The 24,107-nt window shown below is 37.2% G+C and overlaps 1 protein-coding gene across 7 annotated transcripts in view; it reads right to left on the bottom strand.

The window, feature by feature from the left end:
* PPFIA2 (PTPRF interacting protein alpha 2) overlaps positions 1-24,107 on the bottom strand; it is a 321,181-nt gene that overhangs the window by 119,677 nt on the left and 177,397 nt on the right. For all 7 annotated transcript variants that reach the window (XR_009743619.1, XR_009743621.1, XR_009743620.1 and 4 more), the window contains one exon: positions 236-337. Coding sequence is in view for 2 of the 7 variants with exons in the window: in XM_061454684.1 (XP_061310668.1) it covers positions 236-337 (102 nt within the window). In the remaining 5 variants the exon portion in view is untranslated. The remainder of the gene's footprint in view (positions 1-235; positions 338-24,107) is intronic.

Raw genomic sequence — 24,107 nt, 5'->3', positions numbered from 1 at the left:
TACTTATCATATTACATATTAAATCTGCTATTTTTTGCAATGTATCTTGCTAACATGTACTTTCACTTCCTCTAAACTGTAGCAAGGTAGATCTGCCCTGTTACATAGAATCTTACAAGTCTTATTTAAAAGCTGTAATTTTGCCTATAAAAATGAAGATCTAAATTTATATTTAAGTATATTCCTCCTCCTTTATGCATACATGATTTCCAGAAAAGGTCTGCTGTATACTTACTCTTGTATTGTTTCTTTCAGCTTTCAGTTCTGAAATCTCCTCCTCTTTTTCAAGCAGCTGTTCCCTGCACGCATTTAATTCTTTTGTCAGTGCAGCAAATTCCTGTTGAATAAAATTATATATGAAGTTACTCAAAATGTAAGCACTAGAATAATCAAATCCACATGCATTCTAGAGTGTAAGGATTTAAATAATATTTAGAAATGATCAACACAAACTAAAATGGTGTGTGTAAACATCAATATCTACCAAAACCATTTAAAGTCTAGGCATATCTAATAAGAAGTACCTATGGAAAACATTGACTTAAGTTTAGAAACAAAGGAAGATTCATGTTGGTGGCAACATCCCCCATACAAAGCTATCAGAATCACACCAGAAGAGGTACAGAACTGGCCTATTTCACAGCAACAGCGACAATACATTTTACACATAATGAAGTTCAACTCAACATATCCACTTTGTGAGTGCACTTGCCTCTCTGTAAGGCAGCTGTTGCAACATGGCATGGGAGAAAAAAGTTAAGGTATTCACTGACCAAAATCTACCTAATATCAGAAAAAAATAATTAATGTGTTTTGTGAAAAAAAAAACAAAGCAACAAACCAAACCAAACAAAAAAACCCCACCCTGTTATTTTTACTTGATATTTGAATTTCACTATAAAATGTATTTGGACATTATAGTGAAAGGCTGTGATGAGTCAAAGCAATATTTATGTTTGTTAGCGTGGAGTCAGTTTCCTATGAAATAACAACATAAAATGAAACTGGATTGTAACTTGGTCCTGATGTTAAGTTTTATACATGCAACTAGCAGGTTTTCTGAAAAACATGTATTTTAGCTATCAAAATTCCTAGTAAAATCTCTTGATTTTTACAACTGCTGTTACTCTTCAAGATTAAGCATAGATTTTTGTCTGTAGAAAGTGGAGACACATAGTTGTCGTTCCTTTCAATAATGAAAAGGTTTCACTCCTTATGTGTTAGTTTTTGACAGGCATGACATATACTAAACTGCAGTGGTTGATTTTATTCTCTACAGCAAAAAACAGATGCTACATTTCTCATGAAAACAATGGATGAAAAACCTTTAAAATTCGTGATCATTTGTCAAAAAAAAAAAAAAGATGTCTTGATGAACAGCATTGCTGCTTAACAAGCTATAGGCATATTTTTAAATATTAAGTTCATTTTAGTTTGAGGAAAATAGTCAGTGCACACACAAGCAGCCAGGGTTAAATAGCAGTCATTCCTAATTCTTTCCCTCCCCCCCAAAGAAAGCAGTTTAAGAAAAAAACATGTCCAGGTGGTTTATCTTATCAGCCAGCTGGATAAAGATGAGACTAAGTCTACTTATTTAAGACAAAAGCTAGCAATGAGCTCAAAAGGGCTGGGTTTGCTGCTTCTCCTTGAGTTGTTGAAAGCAGTTTTTATCTGAATTAAAGTGCTGTTCAACAGATACTTGGCAGGTATTCCTAGGCTCATTCTTTTTTAATAAGTTTCTAAATATACTTAAAAGTATTCAGATAGATTTCAAGTGATATGCTGACAATGTGTAACTAAGGGCTTGTTTTGTTTAATTTTTCAGTAGCTGGAACTAGATTCACAGTAAACCTCTGTGCAAACTGCAGGTAAGGAAAACATTGTTTTGATATCCTCGGTGGTTTGTTTTTTTACAGATCAGCTGTTGATCATACGTTCCATAACTCCTAATCAGTATTTTTATTTTACATCCTAGTGATCAAGAACTTGTGAGGCTACACAGCATACTTGATGTTAAAGCCCTTAACAGCTTTCAAAATAAGACTTCAATTTTAAACCTTTTCTCTCACTTCCCAGAAGTACCATTAGAACTCCTACCTGTAGGTCTTACTCTAGGATTCAGAAACTGCCAGTCCAGCAGTGTTATTCTGTCTAGAACTTTGCTCAAAAAAAAAAATCTGTCCTTAAGGTTTTAATTAATGTTACATATCAAATGAAAATACTGTGTTTAATAGAAAGCCAATGATCATAATTGAGACTGAACTGGAATTTTGAAGCACAAAAGCACACATACACTTTTTTTCCTTCATATTCCTGGAAGAGGAACTTTATACGGTTACAGGGTGCAACTCTTGTTACTAATTTACATACAGTTTATGCACATGGATAAGTGTCTATAGTACTTTCAGAACCTCACAGAATAAACTTTCTGTGTCATCTATGTAGTACATTTTTATTTACTTTTTCTTATTTCTTTGTATTGTTTCAGTTTGAATTGAAATAGAGATTTTGGAATACGCTTGGGCATCGGGATGTGTGACAAGTGGTGAAAAGGATGAGTATCATCTGGTAATTCCCAGTTCCATTGTTTAAGTACAGTAAGGCAAACCAGTCTGGTAACATGCTTTGGTTGCTTTCCTTGGAATCAGAAAAAGACAAGTTTATCAAACTGTATATTCTTTCCTGTGCCAAGGCAAGCCTGCTTCCAGCAGAACAGTCACTAATGCTTTGGTCAACACAATCTTAAATAAGGAATGAAGTTCCTACTACTTTGCTGAGTAGCATGGAGCTTATTCTTAGGGAAATTTTGTTTGGTCATCAGCGTTTCCCCTTGCTTAAATCCAAGCCATTACTCAAAATTCTGCTCCCAGAGAGTGGCATACCTGACACAGTGTCCTTGCAGCCTTGAAATATCTTCAGCTTATCTTCACAGTGACTTTTAGCACTCACTTTAGCTGTGCTACCTGAGTCCAGTATTTTAGAACTTTTTGTTTGAGTCACTGGCACAGGCCCTTCAAGCCTTTTAATTATTCAGGTGCTCCTGCTCTCTGAAATTCCTGTGCTGTTGATGTATCTGCAGTTCCAGCATTTACAACAAGCAGCCACCTCTTCATACCTCTCTTCTTCTGAACTACCAGAGATGCTTGGCTGTCAAAAGCTTTGACTTCTCTGAATTGAATGATGATAGAAAGAGGGCTTTTTTTTTCCTTTATCATAAGCCTTTTCAGGGAAAGTCTCAAAGTAAAATTGAGTTTGCCCTGGAGGTTTGCAAATGAGTATTTCTGTCACATCTGCTTTGATGAATCAGTAACTAGGATAAAACCTCACAACAACAAGTTTTTCAACTCATGTTTCCAAAACTGCAAGTAAAACTCATTCTAAATATACCCTTTTTATCCAAGGTGTCCCTGAGATATGAGAATGCTCCAGGGAATGTATTTCTTTCACAGGTTTGAAACGAAGCAAAGCATATTTTTGTTTTACCCAGTTATGTAATCAATAACACATGATGATAAGGACCTCTGCCTGTGCAATTCCCTCCCATTCCCAGGGATCAAGGGAATACTGTCATCTGGAATTATTGTTTGCAGCAGAAATCTTGCATGGTCAGTCATACTTTGGGAGCCCTGAAGGTAGTATCTGTTGCATAACTAATTTGATTTGACAGGCACAACTGTGCTCTTAAAGCTTATGTAGAAGTTGTATGGCTATAAAGCTAATTAAGAACTGAATTAAAACCGTACGAAAATTATTCAGCTAACTGTACTGCTTTTATATTATACTATGACATCAGGACATTTACAATTTGTTTTATGATAAACAGCCCAAGAAAGAACAATTATTTTTGTCACCTGAATAAACATAACATCAAGAGCCTACCTTATCTTCTGTTCCATTTTGTCTTAATACTTGGGCTATAAAGCAGTCTGACTGAAAATTAGCTGACTCAAAATGACAGCTCATCATTTATCCCATGTGTATCTTTGAAGAGAGGTTGGAAGTCTTGAAAGCAAATTCAGGAGAAATTTGTAGCCACCGAAAGGACCGTTAGGCATGAGAAAACAAAAAGTCACAGACTTTCCCTGGTGAGGCACCTGAGGTACAGTCAGAACAGAGGCTGGAGGGTGCTCGGGAGTGTGGGAGGCCATGGGGACAGGCCTGCTGACAGAGCTGCCAGATGTGCTGGCAGCAGGACTGTGCTAGGGAGGCATACCACAGCTCTCTTGCCTTAAATCTCTGCCTCTAGGGGCTGGCTTAACAAATGCTGCTTTCTTTGCTTATTGTTCCCAGGAAAGGCCTATGAGATTTATTTTGTATGAATAAATATGCACAAAACATATATAACTAGTCTCCAAACTGAAGGTATGCCTCAGAAATTATGAGACCTCATATCTGCAACGCTCAACTGTTCAGTGTGTGTACACAGTCCAGTACAGAGGGAGTTGAAATAAAAATACAGTCTCTCATCATCCCCCATCACAAAATAAAAAACACCCACAAAACTACTGAAAGAAGAAAATTTGTAAAAGAAAAAAAAAACAACCAACCTCCCCAACATAAAATTCAGTTTTAGAGACACTGGGGAGATTCAGCTTAAAATCTCCTATGGATATTGCATCTTTGAACCACAGTTCATTTCAGGAAGGTGTGAACAAATTAATCACTGCACGAAGAAAGACTGGTAAGGCTTTAAGATTTTTATTCTACATTCTACACAAGCTATGTCAGCTGATTTGCTTTCCTACAAATTTAGAGGTAACTTGTTTAACATAGAAAAGTAGTTTATACCACAATTCACTCACAGTTTTAATCTCTCATTTATTATGTTTCCATCCAATCAAATTTTGTAAAAAATATAGTACTTTCTTTTCTTCTTGTTCCTTCATTGGAAATATTGTTGGAAAATATCCACACTTTCTAAATGATCAACTATATATTTTAGCTATTTGTCATTAGCAGCACACAGATTTCAATCTTGTTGACTCCCATTAACAAGACAAAGCACTACGAAATTCTGAATATATTTCACTCTTTATCTTCTTAGTACAGAAGAGCCATAACAATAATCCTTGGTTCTAGATTAGGTTGACTGCAAGTATGTGCGTTTGGTGTCAATGCTCTGAAATGTTTATTATTACATTTCTGCTCAAAGTAAGAGTTCATCTGCACACAAGTTTTAGGTTGGATAAGATGTACCCTGATGTATTGTAACAGGACCCAGGTAAAACCAGGAAGTCTGGTTTGGACTAAAACCTTGGTCTCTTCATATATCAAGAAAAAAAAAAATATTAAAAAACCCCATACTTTCAGAATTGTGGTCTGAGTTTGTCTCTAAAAATATTATGAGATACGTTTGTACTATGATGCTTTTTCCAGGAGAGTTTTCTGTGCTTCTCCACAAATAAATTCAAGCAAAATTGATTTCACAATTTTTACGCAGTGTTTTCTTTTACTCCTTCAAGAAAATTGGCCAATAAATTATATAAGAAATAATATGATGGGGGTGGACCACATCATGTTGAACTACTAAACCTCTAATTTAAACTCAGTGTTACTTTCTTTGACTCATACCATGCTTTTGCAGAAAGATAATAAGGTGCTTTTCTTTTCATAGAATCATAGAATCATAGAATAGTTAGGGTTGGAAAGGACCTTAAGATCATCTAGTTCCAACCCCCCTGCAACAGGCAGGGACACCTTACACTAAATCATATCATCCTCATCCAACCTGGTCTTGAACACCGCCAGGGATGGAGCATTCACAGCTTCCCTGGGCAAGTGCCTCACCACCCTAACAGGAAAGAATTTCCTTCTTATATCCAATCTAAACTTCCCCTGTTTAAGTTTTAACCCATTACCCCTTGTCCTATCACTACAGTCCCTAATGAAGAGTCCCTCCCCAACACCCTTTTATAGGCCCCCTTCAGATACTGGAAGGCTGCTATGAGGTCTCCACACAGCCTTCTCTTCTCCAGGCTGAACAGCCACAGCTTTCTCAGCCTGTCTTCATACAGGAGGTGCTCCAGTCCCCTGATCATCCTCGTGGCCCTCCTCTGGACTTGTTCCAACAGTTTCATGTCCTTTTTATGTTGAGGACACCAGAACTGCACACAATACTCCAGGTGAGGTCTCACAAGAGCAGAGTAGAGGGGCAGGATCACCTCCTTCGGCCTGCTGGTCACACTCCTTTTGATGCAGCCCAGGATACGGTTGGCTTTTTGGGCTGCAAGCGCACACTGAAGCCGGCTCGTGTTCATTTTCTCATTGACCAACACCCCCAATTCCTTCTCCGCAGGGCTGCTCTGAATCTCTTCTCTGCCCAACCTGTAGCTGTGCCTGGGATTGCTCCGACCCACGTGTAGGACCTTGCACTTGGCATGGTTAAACTTCATGAGGTTGGCATCAGCCCACCTCACAAGCGTGTCAAGGTCCCTCTGGATGGCATTCCTTCCCTCCAGCCTATCAACCGAACCACACAGATTGGTGTCATCGGCAAACTTGCTGAGGGCGCACTCAATCCCACTGTCCATGTCAACGACAAAGATGTTGAACAAGACCGGTCCCAACACCGATCCCTGAGGGACACCACTCGTTACTGGTCTCCAGCTGGACATTGAGCCATTGACCACAACTCTTTGTGTGCAGCCATCCAGCCAGTTCTTTATCCACCGAGTGGTCCATCCATCAAATTGATGTCTCTCCAATTTAGAGACAAGGATGTCGTGTGGGACAGTACTGAATGCTTTGCACAAGTCCAGGTAGATGACATCAACTGCTCTACCCCTGTCCATCAGTTCTGTAGCTCCATCATAGAAGGCCACCAATTTGGTCAGGCAGGATTTCCCCTTAGTGAAGCCATGCTGGCTGTCACCAAGCACCTTGTTGATTTTCATGTGCCTTAGCATGCCTTCCAGGAGAATCTGCTCCAAGATTTTGCCAGGCACAGAGGTGAGACTGACTGGTCTGTAATTCCCTGGGTCATCCGTTTTCCCCTTCTTGAAAATGGGGGTTATATTTCCCTTTTTCCAATTGTCAATCATGTGTGATCTTAGTGGCTCTTACATATCCACAAAACATGCTTCAAACTATTAGGGATTACCAATGATGGTTTGAGTTATTTATCAGTCTGTAAGACATCTAAAATGTGGAAAATGTGATAAAATGTCACAATGTGAGAGTTCATTAATTCACAGAGAAAAACAAAGAGGGGGAGATTTCTGTTATGCAAGAGAGAGAACTAACTCCATAATACAGTGGACTCATGACCCCACACTCTATTTTTTTTTCTTTGCCTTCTTGCCTTACTCCCTTCCTCCCTCTCCCCTCCTTTTGTTCCAGAAAGGTGAGCACCAACTGAAATTTTGCAATATGTCCTTACTCACACATAAGCACACAGTCAATACTGCTTGGAAGAAAGAAAAAAACTTTTTAGAGTCTCAGAGCCCATGTTAGTATCTGCAAGAATTAAATAATTCCAATACATTCAGTGTCATTCAGTGAAAATTGGACAAATGGAGAACTACTGTACAGCTTTCTGTCAAGAAGGTATTCCTTCTTTAAATTATCAGTTGAATCTACATCCCCTTCTAGGTAGTAGAAATCATCTCAAGTTAGTATAGCCTCTCTGTGAATGGCCTACTATTCTGGATGAATTATTTACCATTGTGACTGTGGTCACAAATTAAAAGATATAAAATTGGGTTTTGCTGAGCAAAAGAAAATCGCACAAATTCTCTTTCAGTACCTTAAAAAAAAACCCTCAAAAAAGCCTGCTTTTAAAAAGGACATGAAAAGAATAATAGAGAACTAAGGATTATACTGGGTAAAAGTTATATATCTGATTAAGGCTATTGAACATATTGAACGAATGTGGATATACATATTTTGGTTAAGCTTTGCAGCATATGTAACCTTACTCTTATATAAATGTCATCTAAATTCACCAGCTGTATCATGTTATTTTCACAATTTGTTAGAAGAACAAGAGTACAAAAAAGTATTCAAAATTATATTTCAAGAGTCAAACCTAAAGAAACTTTAACTGTTATCTGCTTACATATTAGTTCGTGTGATAGTACTTCTAGATAAATGTAAAGCTAATGAATGAGAAGAGATTGCCACTGTCAAGACTTGTGGTATAACCTGCTTCATTTTCCTGCTACAGTGCACACTTGCCATATAATGATTAATTCCCACAGATTTTTCAAGCCAAACTGTATCTGCCCAGCAACATGAGTATTATAATGGCTCTATTTTTGGGAATGATTTTCTAATACAGGATTACTTAGGAAGAAATCAGAAACTACACATGAAGATCTGGGCACAAATTTGCCAGTTTTCACTTGAAACGAGGGCAATAATAATAATATGAATGTAATTCACATGGTTTTAGATCACTGTCAACAAGTAGTACAAGCACAAGCAATAGCCCAAGTGTAACTCTCAAATCAGTACCAAACAGGCAAACACGAAACTGTTTCATTACTTCCCCAAATTAACCTGCAAAATTGTCATGTAAAAACTTAAATTTTACATGACTCCAGCTAAAAAAATACCCAGTAGACATTTCTGTTTTTTTTTTTCCCAGTCAATTTGTCTTTAATTAAAAAACTGCTGAATAAACTACAGAGTCTGCTGCTTTAATAATGTTCTCCTACTCCTGTATTTTTAAATAATTTAGATTTGGTACTCTGTATTATCTGTAGCATACTGATCACTCAAATTTATTCTTTCTGAAGAATAATGTCCATCCAGTGGGTATTGGTCTGTTACAACAAAGCCACATTTAACATTTACAATCAAAATAGAAGGACAAAGGGAAAAAGACATGATAAAATAGACAACAGGTTTTTCCTTTTTTCTGTAAAATTTCCTGTGTTCTGGGAAACTCTTCAGGTTATGACAACAGATGTGCACTCATAAAAGCAAAAAAAAAAAAAAATCCCAAGCACAAGGCAATAGATGCTAAAAATCTAGTCATCCTTAGTATCAAGCTATAAAACTTGAGGCTTCAAAGGACTTGACAGCCTCCATACATGAAAAGATTATAGATCTTATAGAAGAAGATTATAAAAATATAGCCTACTTTTAAGTATTTTATCATTACAATGTAGCAAATCCAATTTACTAAACTAGACTCATTCTCCCATATTCATGAACAAGAATGAAAATAATTAAATTGAAATTGGGTTGTTGTTTTCGTTTTGTTTTTTTTTCCCAAATAAAAAGCAAATGGAAAATTAAAAAGTCTCTTGATTTGCAGTTCAGGTTAGCAAGATCAATTTGGAATAGATATCACAATGAAGGACAGCATACCCTGTTACTTTGAAAATATCAATTGTGCCTTCAGTGCTTTGCTCCCGACTGATGGGAACACTGAGGCACACGGAGTATATAACCAAATTAAACCGCTGTCAGATTATTACTGAAATGGGATGGGCTAAAACATCATTCATATAAACATCTGTAAATACAAGAAAGCTGAATTTGTAATTCAGAGGGGTGAGGTTTAAACAGCTCATAATATTATAGATAGTGTAGGATGAAACTGCAGACTGGCTTACAATGTGTTTTAATTAGTCATCTTTCAGAATGTTCTACTACACATACTGTATTTTGTAGAAGTATTAGTCATGTAAGACACTATGGCAGCACACTTCTCAGAAGTGAAAGTGTTAGTTGGGGCTATAGTGACTTTTTTATTCAAATCATACTACTGAAGTATGGAAGAGAATCAGCTATATAATAAGGGAAATTGGACCATCAACTTTATTTGGTTTTTATTTAATAATCAATGCCTTTGTTTAATAGATACTTGTATTCACTTCTAAAAGTTCATAAATAATTTGCAGATATAGTTATGTTGCAGACTGTATTATTATTTTCAAGTGACATTCTTTAACATAAAGTATATCTTGATTGATTAAATATTGTAATGCATCAAAACTGATGACAATTTACAACTCCACAGTTAGAAATTTGTCATCTGTCACTGGAGACAAAGAGCAAAATATGGTCTAAAATGTCAAACTATGACTATATTATAAATTAATTTTATGGAAAATTTGATTGATTTTATTTTAATTTGTCAGAAGTATATTTTCCCAGATATTTAAATATTAAATATGTGAAATTGGATATAACATTGGATATAAGGAAGAAGTTCTTCACTGTAAAGGCGGTAAGGCACTGGAATGGGCTGCCCAGGGAAGTTGTGAATGCTCCATCCCTGGTGGTGCTAAAGGCCAAGTTGGACGAAGCCTTGGGTGTCATGGTTTAGTGTGAGGTGTCCCTGCCCATGGCAGGGTGGTTGGAACTAGATGATCTTAAAGTCCTTTCCAACACTAACTATTCTATGATTCTATAAATGGTCACAGAGCAGTAGCCTAAGCAGAGACTAAACTGCTGTACTGAATTACAAGACTACAACCTCCCCCTGCCAGCACAGTTTTATCTTATATTTATCCTCCTTTTTTCTTATTTTTTTTCAGGATTAAAATAAACACAAAGTTATAAATGGAGGGTCATTGTTTAGACCCAGCTAGTAACTCAGCACCATGCAGCTGTTCACTCACCCCTTCCCTTCCCCACCTCTGGAACAGATGGGGAGGAGAATCAAAAGAATGTAAACCACATGGGTTGAGATAAGAACAGCTTAATAACTAAAATAAAGTAAAAGATAGTGATAATAGAAATAATAATGATCATAGGAAACAATAAGAGAAGAAATGAAAGCTCAGAAAACACAAGTGATGCACAATACAATTGCTCACCACCCGCTGATTACCAGCCCAATATGAGCAGTGATCAGTCCCTTCCAAGTATCTCCCCCCAGTTTATATACTGGATATAACGTGCTGTGGTATGGAATACCCCTTTGGCTAGTTTGGTCAGGTGTCCTGTCTCTGCTTCCTCCCGGCTTCCCGTGCCCTCCTCCCTGGCAGAGCATGAGACTGAAAAGCCCTTGATCAGAGTGAGCATTACTTAACAACTAAAACACTGGTGTGTTACCAGCGTTGTTCTCAGGCTAAAGCCAAAACACAGCACTGTACCAGCTACTAGGAAGAAAAATTAACTGTTACAGCTGAAGGAAGGCCATTGAGTTGCCCTGGACAATATGCAAATTGCTGAAGCGCTTTACAGACTGTACAATGGCTTCAGCACATACATGCATACATACAACTCTCATTACATGGCAGATTGAGGTCAGTACATAGCCCTAAGAAATAACCTAAAATAAATCCTGACAGAGAGGATATATGAAGGGTCACTGCATGAAGTAACACACACTTACCAGTAAACAGAACAGGCCTTGTCTTATAATGTTGGTAAGGAATGCACAGCTTATTTTGGTGCCAATTCCAGTTTACAAGTCTGGTTGAATTTAAACATGCCTGACTCACTTTTCTTTACCTCTCTAGCTTCAACTTAGTTTTCTGCATCGCATCTTGTTTTTTTTTCCCAGGCAAACTTGACAAAATGCAGCGTGACCTTTCCTTCTCTCTCATTTTGGGGAACACAAACTATTCTGCCACTTGTCTCCTTCTCTTCTTCCTCAGCATTGTATCTTTGTAAATTTTATTCATGATCAGTTATTCAGTTATTAATAATAGGTCAACAACTCTGCTATTCAGAACACATTCTTCCTTCCACATTAAAAGTGTATTTTTTCCCCTTTCAGAATTTGAAATAGCATACTTATGATACTATCCATGTTCCTTCATAAAAAGGACAAGTCAGAAATGGGCAAACACAGGGACTGTTGTTTTTTTTTGTTTGGTTGGTTTGGGTTTTTTTTTAAGTGATGTTTAAAATAATTACTACAAGTGTGTTTCACAGAAAGCTTTTCTACCTAATCTTCACACAAGGACTTCAGAAGCAGTTGGGCTTGTTTGAAGTGTGACCATCACTTTGAAAACTAAATTCTGATCTCGTGCTCTAAGTGAAAGTTACACTTCAAACAATCCCAGTTGCCTTTGAGGTGCTGCAGAGTAACTATTTCAGTTTGAAGTTCATTATCCTATTACATTACTATCAATTCAATCATATGTCTGTCCCCTTTACTACCTTGTGTTTCCAGATAACTAAATAAACACAGATGATGATGTTCAGGACAGAGTATATGTGACAGCTTTGAGCTCTTCTATTCAGGAAAGTTCAGTTTAGGATTGCAGGTATCACTGCAAGATCTGAAAGAGTCATATGAAGGGGAGAGGAAATAAAAATTACCTTTCTAAGGTAGCATTTTAGTGAAATACATTCACACTCACAAACATACCCATAGGGACTATTAAATATTCTCACTAGATAGTTTTAAACCTTACTAGATTCAGACTATTATTTAGCCCTTCTTTAGCACTCAGCCTTCACAAAAAGCTAACATCAAGAGAAATAGAAAACATTATTTTAGTAATATTGATTCTCAGAAATCCTGGTGCATTTGTAACCTAAATAAAACATGTTTACATTGTACCTCCCCTGTGAAATAGAATGCATACAGACTCATTCACCTACCCACAGATACAAATCTGTTAGATTGACTGCAAAGAAGTAATTCACAAACTTCTTGTGGGTTTTTTTTGTATAATATTTGGCTTATGATTTGTGTTTCTCCAAGATGTGCCCCAATGTTCAGAAGTTAAAAATAATACAACCCAAACCAAACTAGCTAACATGTGTAAAAAGTGCATGTTGAACATGTATTTTTCCCTGGGTATATTTACTTACAGTATGTTTCCAGAAACAAGACCATTATAAAAATGACAAGTAAACATCCACAGAAAGGCAAACACCAGAAATACAATGGAAGCAGAACACTTGTTTCAGAACATGCTCCTAGTTTCCAGCTGCATGAAGTGCATTAGTACTGTAGCCTCACAAATCTTCCCAAACCAGACATGCACTGAAGCTTAGGGTCCCATAGCAGTTCAGAACATTTTAAAACTTTACAGCTACACTCTTTTGCCCTGGTACTCTCCTTCCTGAAGCCTGTGGATGCAAAGGAATCAAACTCAATCACAACAGTGGAAAATATTTAGTATTTAGCTTCTAAAAAGTCCCTAGAGCAAACCCATCAATTCTTTCAGGCTAACTTAAAATTGAAAAGCATATTAACTTGAGATGAAAATTTTTACTGTAGCTGAGCCTAAAGCCACAGTTAGAGCCCATCAGCTTTTGGGCAGGTGTTACCCAGGCACTCCTTCCTCCACCACGAGCCAGGATGACTTTGATACTTTTCCCAGCCCAGTAGCAGTGGATGAGATCATGATGCCAAAACAGAACTCTAGGTGCCAGCACTCTCAAATAAGGTTAAGACTGTTAGGTTTAAGTATCATCAAAGTACGCACGATGGCAGGCCTATGTAAAACTCCCTGCTTGCCCTGACGAACTGATAATTGTGTAATTAATTAAGTAATTGCTAATAGTGATTAATTTGCTCAAACAGCTTATTCTGTCAGATTTCTGAATGTGACTAATACTTTCTTTGATGGGCAACTGGGCAAAAGGAGATAAATTTGAAAATGATTATCTGGAAGTATCTCTTCAATAAAACAGAAAACAAAAGTAAACAAAATAAATAAAGGAACCTCCCTTCACACATCAACTATTTGGCCTATCTATAAAACCCCAAAATGATCATGTGAGAAAGCTGAGAAAAGTGATTACTTCAATTAAGAGGATACCAAAATTCAGTGAAAAACAAAACCTAGTAGATGATAGCCTTTTCCGAAGAGTATATCTTGTACTAGTTTAAAGTTGGTAAAACTGAACAGCTGCTTTTTTGCATATATTACCAACAAAACTCCATAGTGAGCCATTTGTCTTAAACATTTACCTTTTAATTCCTTAGTAAAAGGGGAAAATTTGTCATAATTGTAGAGAAATATTTCAGTCAAGAGAAATGGAATTGGGTATTTCTAATATGGAAAAAAGTAGATGCCGAATTAAGGCCACAGCATTGCATTATGCCACTCATACATGAAAATTAACTTCCTGGCCATAAAAGCAAGACTTTTCCAAACAGAAAGAACATAAGTCTTGCAGAAAATGATACCTCACTGGCTGCCTGTTCCCTAGGGAATGTATGTGCTTTTTTGCAATGTAAGCAGTGGGACTTAGTTAAGTGTAGTGAACATAGCAAATAAGTACAGTAACAGTACAATACTACAGTTTATAAACTTTGATTTAGAGACATGCAATTGTCTCAGTATAAAACCGTGAAATCTCTGTCATCACAAAAAGGTAATTGCCTGGAATATAACTGGTATATAACCATCACTTACTAGTTTACAGAAAATCTTAAATATATCTGTTTCAGGCAGACATCTAGTTTAGCACTTCTGAATATGTATTGATAACAAAAGCTGTGACAAGGAGGAGGTAAAAAATGACAGAATCCCAGCATCAGAAATAAAGCAGAAGATAACTCCAGAGATCCATGTGAGGTGCTGAAGTCTACATCCTAGCTGTCTGTCCCAGGTGTGGCCATGCAGTCTGCAACTCAGCTCACCTCCAGCCTACACACAGGAACCATAGCTATCTCACAGTTTGTAAACTGCCTGTGGCAACGCAGCAGGCAAAACCCCTGTCTGGGTGCTAAACTACCTAACAGTCTGGAAAGGTCATGCTTCAGTATACCTGGGCAGAGCACCTTGTCTGTGTCTTGACCTACTTGATGAACTGAAAATCTGACTTTATCAGATTAGCCAAAATGCTAGCTGCCTGCACTATATTTAGTATATAACCATCACATGCAAATTTACTAAAAGTCTTAAAGATACCTACGTAGGCAGACATCTATTTTAGCACTACTGGAATGCAGGAATACAGAACTGAAGGTGGCACCTGGAGGCACCTCTTTTCTTTCTCATCCATTTTGAATCAATTGGTTTTCAATACTCTACACCTGGGTCGGAGCAATCCCAGGCACAGCTACAGGTTGGGCAGAGAAGAGATTCAGAGCAGCCCTGTGGAGAAGGACTTCGGGGCATTGGTCAATGAGAAAATGAACATGAGCCGGCTGCAGTGTGTGCTTGCAGCCCAGAAAGCCAACCGTATCCTGGGCTGCATCAAAAGGAGCGTGACCAGAAGGTCAAACGAGGTGATCCTGCCCCTCTACTCTGCTCTCGTGAGACCTCACTTGGAGTATTGTGTGCAGTTCTGGTGCCCTCAACATAAAAAGGACATGGAACTGTTGGAACAAGTCCAGAGGAGGGCCACGAGGATGATCAGGGGACTGGAGCACCTCCCGTATGAAGACAGGCTGAGAAAGTTGGGGCTGTTCAGCCTGGAGAAGAGAAGGCTGCGTGGAGACCTCATAGCAGCCTTCCAGTATCTGAAGGGGGCCTATAAAAGGGTGCTGGGGAAGGACTCTTCATTAGGGATTGTAGTGATAGGACAAGGGGTAACGGGGTCAAACTTAAACAGGGGAAGTTTAGATTGGATATAAGGAGGAAATTCTTTCCTGTTAGGGTGGTGAGGCACTGGAATGGGTTGCCCAGGGAAGCTGTGAATGCTCCATTCCTGGTGGTGCTCAAGGCCAGGTTGGACGAAGCCTTGGGTGACGTGGTTTAGTGTGAGATGCTCCTGCCCATGGCACAGGGTTGGAACTAGATGATCTTAAGGTCCTTTCCAACCCTAACTATTCTATGATTTCCTTTTCCAGTCTCTATTGTTTAGAATTTTATTACCAACTTTACGAATAAGCCACTGAGCTATAGTGGAATACAATATTTTTATTTAAAGTGAAATATAAGTGCCTATATACTAAGAAAGCAATGTGTTATAACGTGGGAGAGAGTAAATTGATATCTAGAAAAGGAAAGTTACTTCTTTAAATTTTTGAGTTATTTTTCAACTGCACTAAGTGGCTAAAACCAAGAAGACTAAATGAATTAAAATGCAGTTACAGCATTTCAGTGTTCATTACCCACTTTTAGAAGTTTTTGGAATCAAAACCAAATTAAAAAAAAAAACAAACAACCAAAAACCAGCAAACCCAACCAAATCCCCAAGCAATTGTATTGCAATAATATCAAAAGACTTTCTTAACAACAAAAAATGCAATATGAGAACAGAATGAGTCCACTTTCCAAAAGTAAAGGGGATAGTAAAAGCTACCCTCACAGACATACAAGCCCCTATCTGCTGAAATAGGTAAATTTGAAAATACCCTTCCTTTCTGATCATGCTTAACTTTGCATAAAGTTGTACCTCCTGTTTTGCCTTAGGAAGCCTAATCAATTTGATTTGCTCTTTTTCCACAAATTATGTTGAGATTTTATTTGTCTGTTATTAAGTAGCTTATGTAAAATGGTATGGACATGCACGCAGTCTCTACTATACCTTCAAACAACAGTTTGCATAAGAACTTCTATGTATGTCAATTTTTAAATGCCAATGAAAAGTTTAGGTATTTTTAAATTATTCTCAAAAGGCCTTCTCTATAGTGACTGGATAGTATTTCATAGATGTCCTGGGTTCAGCAGTAGCAGTCATGTTTCTTCTTCTTGGTAGCTGGAGCAGTGCTGTGTTTTGACTTTCGGCCTGGGAACAGAACTGATAGAGATGTTTTGGTTTGGCCAAGGACTTTGTGAGCCTCATGCTCTGCCAGGGAGGAGGGGAAGCCGGGAGGAAGCAGAGACAGGACACCTGACCCAAACTGACCAAAGAGGTATTCCATACCACAGCACGTCATGCCCAGGATGTAACTGGGAGTTAGCCGGAAGGGCTGGGAGACTGCAGGGCTGGAGGAGGTATCGGTCGGAGCTTGGTCGGGCTTGGGGGGCGAGTTATCGGTCAGTGGGTGGTGAGGTGTTGTATTCTGTTCCCTTGTTATTTCCTTTATCATTATTATCATTGGTGGTAGCAGTCGTGATTTGTGTTATACCTTAGTTACTAAACTGTTCTTATCTCAACCCGTGGGAGTTGCATTCTTTTCGATTCTCCTCTCCGTCCCTCCGGGAGCAGGGGGAGGGCAAGAAAGGGGGGGAAGTGAGCGAACGAATTACCTGACTGGGTTTAAACCACGACAATAGATATCTTTATAAAACATTTAAAAAAAATCTTTGTTTTGCTATCAGAGAACTAACAATGTAACAAAAAGAATTATTCATATGACTGACACCTTTTTCACCTTTCCTATGTGTACTATCGTATTTCTGTTTATTGATGAAATTTCTGTATTAGGACCTGTGTAATCCGTAAGAATCGACCGAAAAAGTGAACTTGACAACCTTCAGCTTTCTTATCTGAATGTGGTGTCCTGGGTTCAGCAGTAGCAGGCATTTTTCTCCTTAGTAGCTGGTGCAGTGCTGTGGTTTTGACTTTCAGCCTGGGAACAACGCTGATAACAATGATGTTTTCAGTTGTTGCTCCGTAATGTTTACTCCAACCAAGGACTTTGTGAGTCTCATGCTCTGCCAGGGAGGAGGGGAAGATGAGAGGAAGCAGAGACAGGACACCTGACCCAACCTAACCAAAGATGCCCATGTCATGCCCAATATATAAACTGGGGACAGTTAGCCAGAGGGGCTAGATCACTGCTCGGGTCGGGCTGGGTATTGGTGGTTGGGTGGTGAGCAGTTGTATTCTCTTCCTTTGTTATTCCTCTGGTAATTATTACTATTGGTGGTAGCAGTAGTGGTTTGTGTTATACCTTAGTTACTGTTCTTATCTCAACCCCTTGGAGCTACATTCTTTTGATTCTCCTCCCCATCCCTCCAGGAGAGGAAGGTGGGGGTGAGCAAACTGCTAAGTGGTACTGAATTACTGTCTGGGCTTAAACCACAAGATGTGATCATTTGGACTCGTTAAGGAAAGAGGGAGATGCATGTACAAACTGCTTAACATATTCTTTTTGTTCTTCCAAGAGCATTTGCTGTAATTTGCAATACTGCTGATTCTGTGTCATGGATCAATAAACCCCTATAACAAAATAAAACTCAGAGAAGACAGACAAGGATGACGTGCTCATGAAGCTCAGAAAATAATGTCTGCAGTGGGCATAGCTGTTATAAAAGCATCTGAACTTATCTCAACACCTGTATCAGTTGAGTGGGTCAACTGGTTATGTAAATGGCCTACTCTAAAATAATCAACAGAAAGCATTATCTTCCTGAGCCAGATAGACCAGCACGGGAGAGCTGTATTTGCGGCTCAGACCAGCAGAGAGTATAAATATTGAGCAAACAGCAAATTTGACTTTGAAGAGAGCAACAGTTTTGAGCTGGCTTCACCCTATGTATTCCTTCCCAGCAACATTCCCAGGAATGCCCAGTGCCATGACAATTAGCATATAGAGAGCAGTAACAGGAATTATGTTCACTATGTGAGTTCACTGTAGAGCACAACTGTCACATTGTGCTTTTGTTGCAATTTCAGAATATCTCGCTGTATCACTTTTCTAAACCAAAATCCCAGGTAATGTCAAATATCTTCAAACAAGTAAATGTGGTATTAAACAGTAAATCTTTCTTGTATGTACTAGCTAAAAGAACCTGGTCAGAGAGTTCTGATATTCTGAAAATTCAACAGTAGCAATTCAATAGCTCTCGCAGATTTCTTCACTTCTTTAGAAACTGATGTTATTATATAGGTACATGTGATGAGTATTAGTTTATGCTGGCACTCTACTAAAAGGACAGACCATGGGACCACATGGTGGATACAGATTTGCAAAGCAGCTGAATACAACTAGTGCTCTGAGGGGCCGCAAAATGTTTCCAGAAGTCTCTACTGCACTGGCAAACTTCTTAGGAACAACAACATATGGATGATTCAGACTCAAAAGCTTTTTCCATTAATTGAATTTCTGTCAGATGAAATAGGTTTCTGTAGTAGCTCCTCATCTTGGGCAAATACTTTTGTTCAGGCCAAATAAAGTTCCTTTATAGAATCAGAACAACATCATCTCCAAATTTCTTTTAGTGGTCTGTCATCATGGCTCCTCAGGTAAAGAAAAAAAATATACTATATTTAATACACAGTTTAGAGTTCTCATAGTATATATTATTTTTTTCCCCTGTAATTTTCTTTGGGAAATTGAAACCAAGTTTAATCCTTGCTGTAGTATTATATTCAATCATTATTGTATAAAGTGTTTACGCATTTCCAGTCCAATGACTTTCTTGAGGCACTGAGGATATTCGAAACATAGTATTTGGTGTAAGCTTTTTCCTATGATCTGTCACATCCAGTATGTGTATGCTTTTCAACTATTTCTAACTTCAATAGGCTGTAAGAATGAAACAAGTGCTTAAGTAATAATTAAACCTTTAACATAATTAACCTTTAAAATAATTCATTTTCTTTCTTGGGGCATATTTGTTTCTTCCTAGATGCCAAGTATTAGCAATTTAATAAAGCAGAACTGTTGGCTGGGGAAACAATTACAAAAAAAAATATATTTCATCACTGAAAATGTAATATATTTGTATGTATATATAGTTACAAGAAGGGACCTTAAAGCTCATCTAGTTCCAACACCATGCCATGGGATGGTTGCTCAAAGCCCTGTCCAACTTGGCCTTGAATACTGCCAGGGATGTGACAGCCACACCACCTCTGGACAAACTGTTCCAGTCTCTCACCACCCTCACAGTAAAGAATTTCTTCCTAATGTCTAATATAAATCTCCCCTCTTTCAGTTTAAAGCAATTTCCCCTTGTCCTGTCACTACATGCCCTTATAAAAAAGTCCCTCTCCAGCTTTCTTGTCAGCCCCATTAGGTACTGGAAGGCTGCTCTAAGGTCTCCCCTTCTCTGGGGTGAACAAGCCCAACTCTCTCAGCCTGTCTTCATATTTTGTTATTTACATTTTTACTTTGGACCTTAAAGAGCTGCAAAAAAGGGGAGTATTAATACTGCCATTTTGCAGAAGCTCAAGCTCATGCAAACCCAGCAACTGGATCTGCATACTAAGTGTCCTGTCTTTGTTCTGACCACTAGCTTGCACTGTTTCCACTCATGAAGTAATGGCATTGAGGTATCAAAGTATGATCAACTGCTCTGTCTAAATGACTTTATATTCATCAGCAATATCCATTCAGGTGTGCTAGAATACATGCATACTTTAAGAGTACATCTACAGATGTACAGATTACTTCTTATCAAGAAACTTTTTTTTTCAATGTATGCAACAACTGCAGTTGTTTAAAAACTAATGTATAAAGATGATACATATATATATACACACACACACAGAGAGAGAGAGAGAGAGTCAAGATTTGGTATATCATGTATGAAAGACAGCAAACCCAGCAGTTAAGTACCTCTTATTATGCCATTAAACAGTATGTAAGAGAAAGGAATATACTACAATAGTATATTAGTGTTGTGTATAATAGCAGTTTCTTCACTTAGCTTCTCTCATGTAAACAATTCATAAGAATAAGAAGTAGAAAAAGGGAAGTTTACGTGGGAATAAAGGTAAACGTTAATGAAGTCTGTGGAGGTGTAAACTTCACAGAGCAACAGCACACAAATTTGTTTTTTTTTTAATTTGTGATATATTGGTAACAAAATTGTAACCTGAAAATCATCATATCTGAGTGATCGATTTCAAATATGTTGCAGTTTCTTCTTGAGCTTCAGATTTATTGCAAGCTTTGCAGTGTACTTCTATTAAGCAAAAAGATATACTATACACTCTTTATATTTAGAAATCTTCTTACAACTGTTATTAATAACATTAAGAGGTGTGACTCAGAATTAATAGAGAATTTTGAAATATTTTAGTATATATCTCTCTTGAATGATCTAAGTTTTCTGTACAGTTTTACCATCTCAGTCACTGCTTCTAGATAAGTACTTCTAGAAACAGATTTTAGGTCTGATATAAAGAGCCAGAAAGCCAAATCAAATGAATTTTGCCTTTTTTTTTTTTTTTACTAAATAACTGAGGTTTATAATTAATTACAGATGTATAATTAATGCCATGTAATTAAATTGCTGAACCAGTGCAATATACACTGACTGATAATTTTATGCTTCTGAGAGCATCCTCTCCATAGCTATTACTTTTACTAGAGGCAGAAATAAAAGGTTGTAGAATTCACAGTAATTACAAGAAACCAGAAAACATTTCAGAACAATGTAGTCCAGTAATTGAAAAGTTGAAACAGTTTCAGCTGTATATTTGAGAGCCTTAATGCCAGTTATTTAAACTATGGTTCACACAGGTAATTGTGGGTTTGGAATTCAATGGAATAAAATAATTTTTTTTTCTTGTATATTGCAAAGTACATTGTTATTTTCATTAGCAATTTTTTCTCTAATTAGCATAACAACAATCAGTCATGACATAAAAGTGTATGTGTGAAAAAGTCTAAGGAGCTGAGTTTTATTCAGTAATGAATGGCTACATAAACAGTTTCCAATTATCAGGGAACCAGAGGAATTAGGCGTGAATAAACCCCTTTGCAATTATTCACCAAGTTTTGGATGATCTTTCAGTTACAGTATTTCTCTAAACTGAAGCTCAATCTGCTTTTGCAATTGTTACTGTGCCCTAGGAAGATTTTGTACTAACAGAAGTACTTGTAAAGCAGAACTGCCTTCCCCTACTATCCTCCCCGCAAATGCTGGGTGAAAGGGTGAGTGCAGATTTGCACTCTTCACTCTTGCTTTGTGCATTGGATGGCATGTAGATGTTGGTAGGGATTATATTCTGTCTCTGAACAGGAGTCTTCTGTATCTAATAGGACTTTTGGTCATTATTAATTATATATGTAAAAATCAGGTATAATAAAAAATAAATTTAAGGAATTTAAGTATTAAAAATCATTAAAATCATAACATAGACTTTCACTGAGAATTATTTGGAACTATGCAACAAAAAATACAGTATCTCCTTGTTAAGAGTCTTCAGAGTTAAGAATCTGGTTGTTTGCACCTATTTATAAAGTGAGAATCTAAAATTAGGTCTCATGACTACCTGAGAATGACTTTGGGTATAAGTAAATAATAATGGCAAGAGCATGTTTCACACCCTTGGTGACTGAACTCTTTCCCAGAGGAAATCAACAGTAGTTTTCAACATGAAAGTTTTTATTTTAATGAATTTACACTGAAAGTGAAATCTAGCCTTTTTAAGAATGCTTTATAATTCATGGAGACATATCAGAAGGACCTAGTAAAGTCTAGGCTTTCAACTGATTTGCAAGATTTTTCACTGTTATCCACACAGGAACTTATTTTTTTTTCTAAGTTTCAGCTTTGGAATGATCTGTAATGTCTACTAGGCTAGCTATTGGCCTAACCTACAGCTTAAGTTAAGAGAGGAAGACCCCTCAGTGACAATCTATCTTGAGAGGACAGTCTCTCAAAAGGTATATCTTGTTTTCTTCATTGAAAGTGGCTACATCATGGCTTAATTGAACACCAGGCTTTTAGGAGGCTACAGTCAGGTAAAGCAATTCTTGTCCTAAACGTTATCTCAAATTGTGAAAACAGGGTTTGTATTACTTAATTTTAACCATCTATTAGGAGGGCAATTAAGCCAAGACAGCCTTTTAGGTCCTCTTTTTAGTCAACAGAGAAAGACTGATACCTTCAGAAAACCAACAGGTAAGAATGCATCTACCCTCTACTGTCTCTAGAGTAGAGGCAACAATATTAAATTCAACATTAAACTTTTGACATAAAAATCAGGAGATGGAGTTAGAAGAGCATTTTATGGATTTTAAATTTTATCCCCTTTCTTGTAGAGGTTGATATATTTCTTTTTGGAGAACAAAAATACTTCACATAAGTACAAAGAGAAAAAACAAAACTAAAGCCGGGATAATTAAGAACTGTAGTTCATAATGACAGCTCCTGTGATCTCAAAAGGCAAGAGTAAGAATATTTTTGTTCAATGGCAGTTAAGGTATGATATGGACTTCTAAATCTAAATTTGAAATTCTCTGTTTCACCATGCTTGTCAACTCTGTCATGTTATTAGCTATTACTATCTTCCATTCAAAATGGCAGACTGAAATATTAAAATTGCCTTGGAGAAGTTAAAGTCATATTGAAAACCCAGATGAGATGGGAGATTAATCGTATGTTACATACTGAGCAAACTTTTTTCCTCTGCATAGGAGGAAGTCTGAAAGTGGAATCAAACAGTACAAATGATAGAAAGGAATTTATAATATTGGTCCATTCAAGAAATGTATTCAGAAATTCAATAATGATTCAGATAGATGCATTATCTTCTAGGACTGTAGTGTGAAGAATTTCTCTGTTCCCTTAAAAGCACAAACTTTCCAGAGAAAAAGACTGTTTTAAGATGTTGATTTTTTTTTTTCCAGATAGGGAGGACAAATTTCTTGCCAATATCAATTCACACTATTTTTTCTCTTTGCTATTAGTTATTTTGTCTATATTGTGCTTGTACTTTGCTTATTTGTTCTACCTTAAAAGAACTTAAGGTGATGGAAATGCTTATCCAGAATTCCTCCTACCTATTCCCCTATAAACATGATAATCTTTAGCTGAAAAATAAATTAGCAAACACATTACATGATAAAAAAATAACTTCTATATAATGCAGAGCCACAGTCTTTCCACAGTGGTACATCCCAAATTCTCATTAATGTTTTCCAATTAATGTATAAGAATTCAATTTTGGCCCAAGAACTTTGCATTATCTGAATACTTTTACTAAAACAAGATAAATGACCTATTATACTACAAGTGAATAATTTGCTTCATTCGTTAACAAGATAGATTTCTTAGTCTGCCTTTCCTGAGCAATAGAATTCCTCCCTTCTTCTAAGTCATGAGATATATTTGTTTAAGCAAGAAAAATGAAATTACCTTCCTTCCAAATTTAGTGTTACACATCTTTACATGAAAATCCAATTTAAAATTGGGTTCAGTAGAATAAATATAGCCTCTTATTGCTTTCCTCAGTTTGCTTATTGCTGTTCTACTGATTTCAACTGACAGGAGCATTTTGCTGTGTGGGAAGCAAGGTAAATGCAGAAGGAACTGTGAATATATTAAAATTTTCTTTATTTAGCTGCATCAGAAAAGAATGACAGTAATTCAGTAATTTTGATGGAGTGAGACCTCACTTGTAGTACAATATTCATTGACCCTGAAACATATAATATGAAGTAA

Source organism: Pezoporus flaviventris, unplaced genomic scaffold (genome assembly GCF_033815535.1).
Source record: "Pezoporus flaviventris isolate CSIRO_AGI_PZ_B2104156 unplaced genomic scaffold, CSIRO_AGI_Pfla_v1 ptg000016l, whole genome shotgun sequence".
In the NCBI taxonomy this organism is placed as follows: Eukaryota; Metazoa; Chordata; class Aves; order Psittaciformes; family Psittacidae; genus Pezoporus; species Pezoporus flaviventris.
This window is presented reverse-complemented; position numbering and strand designations above follow the sequence as displayed.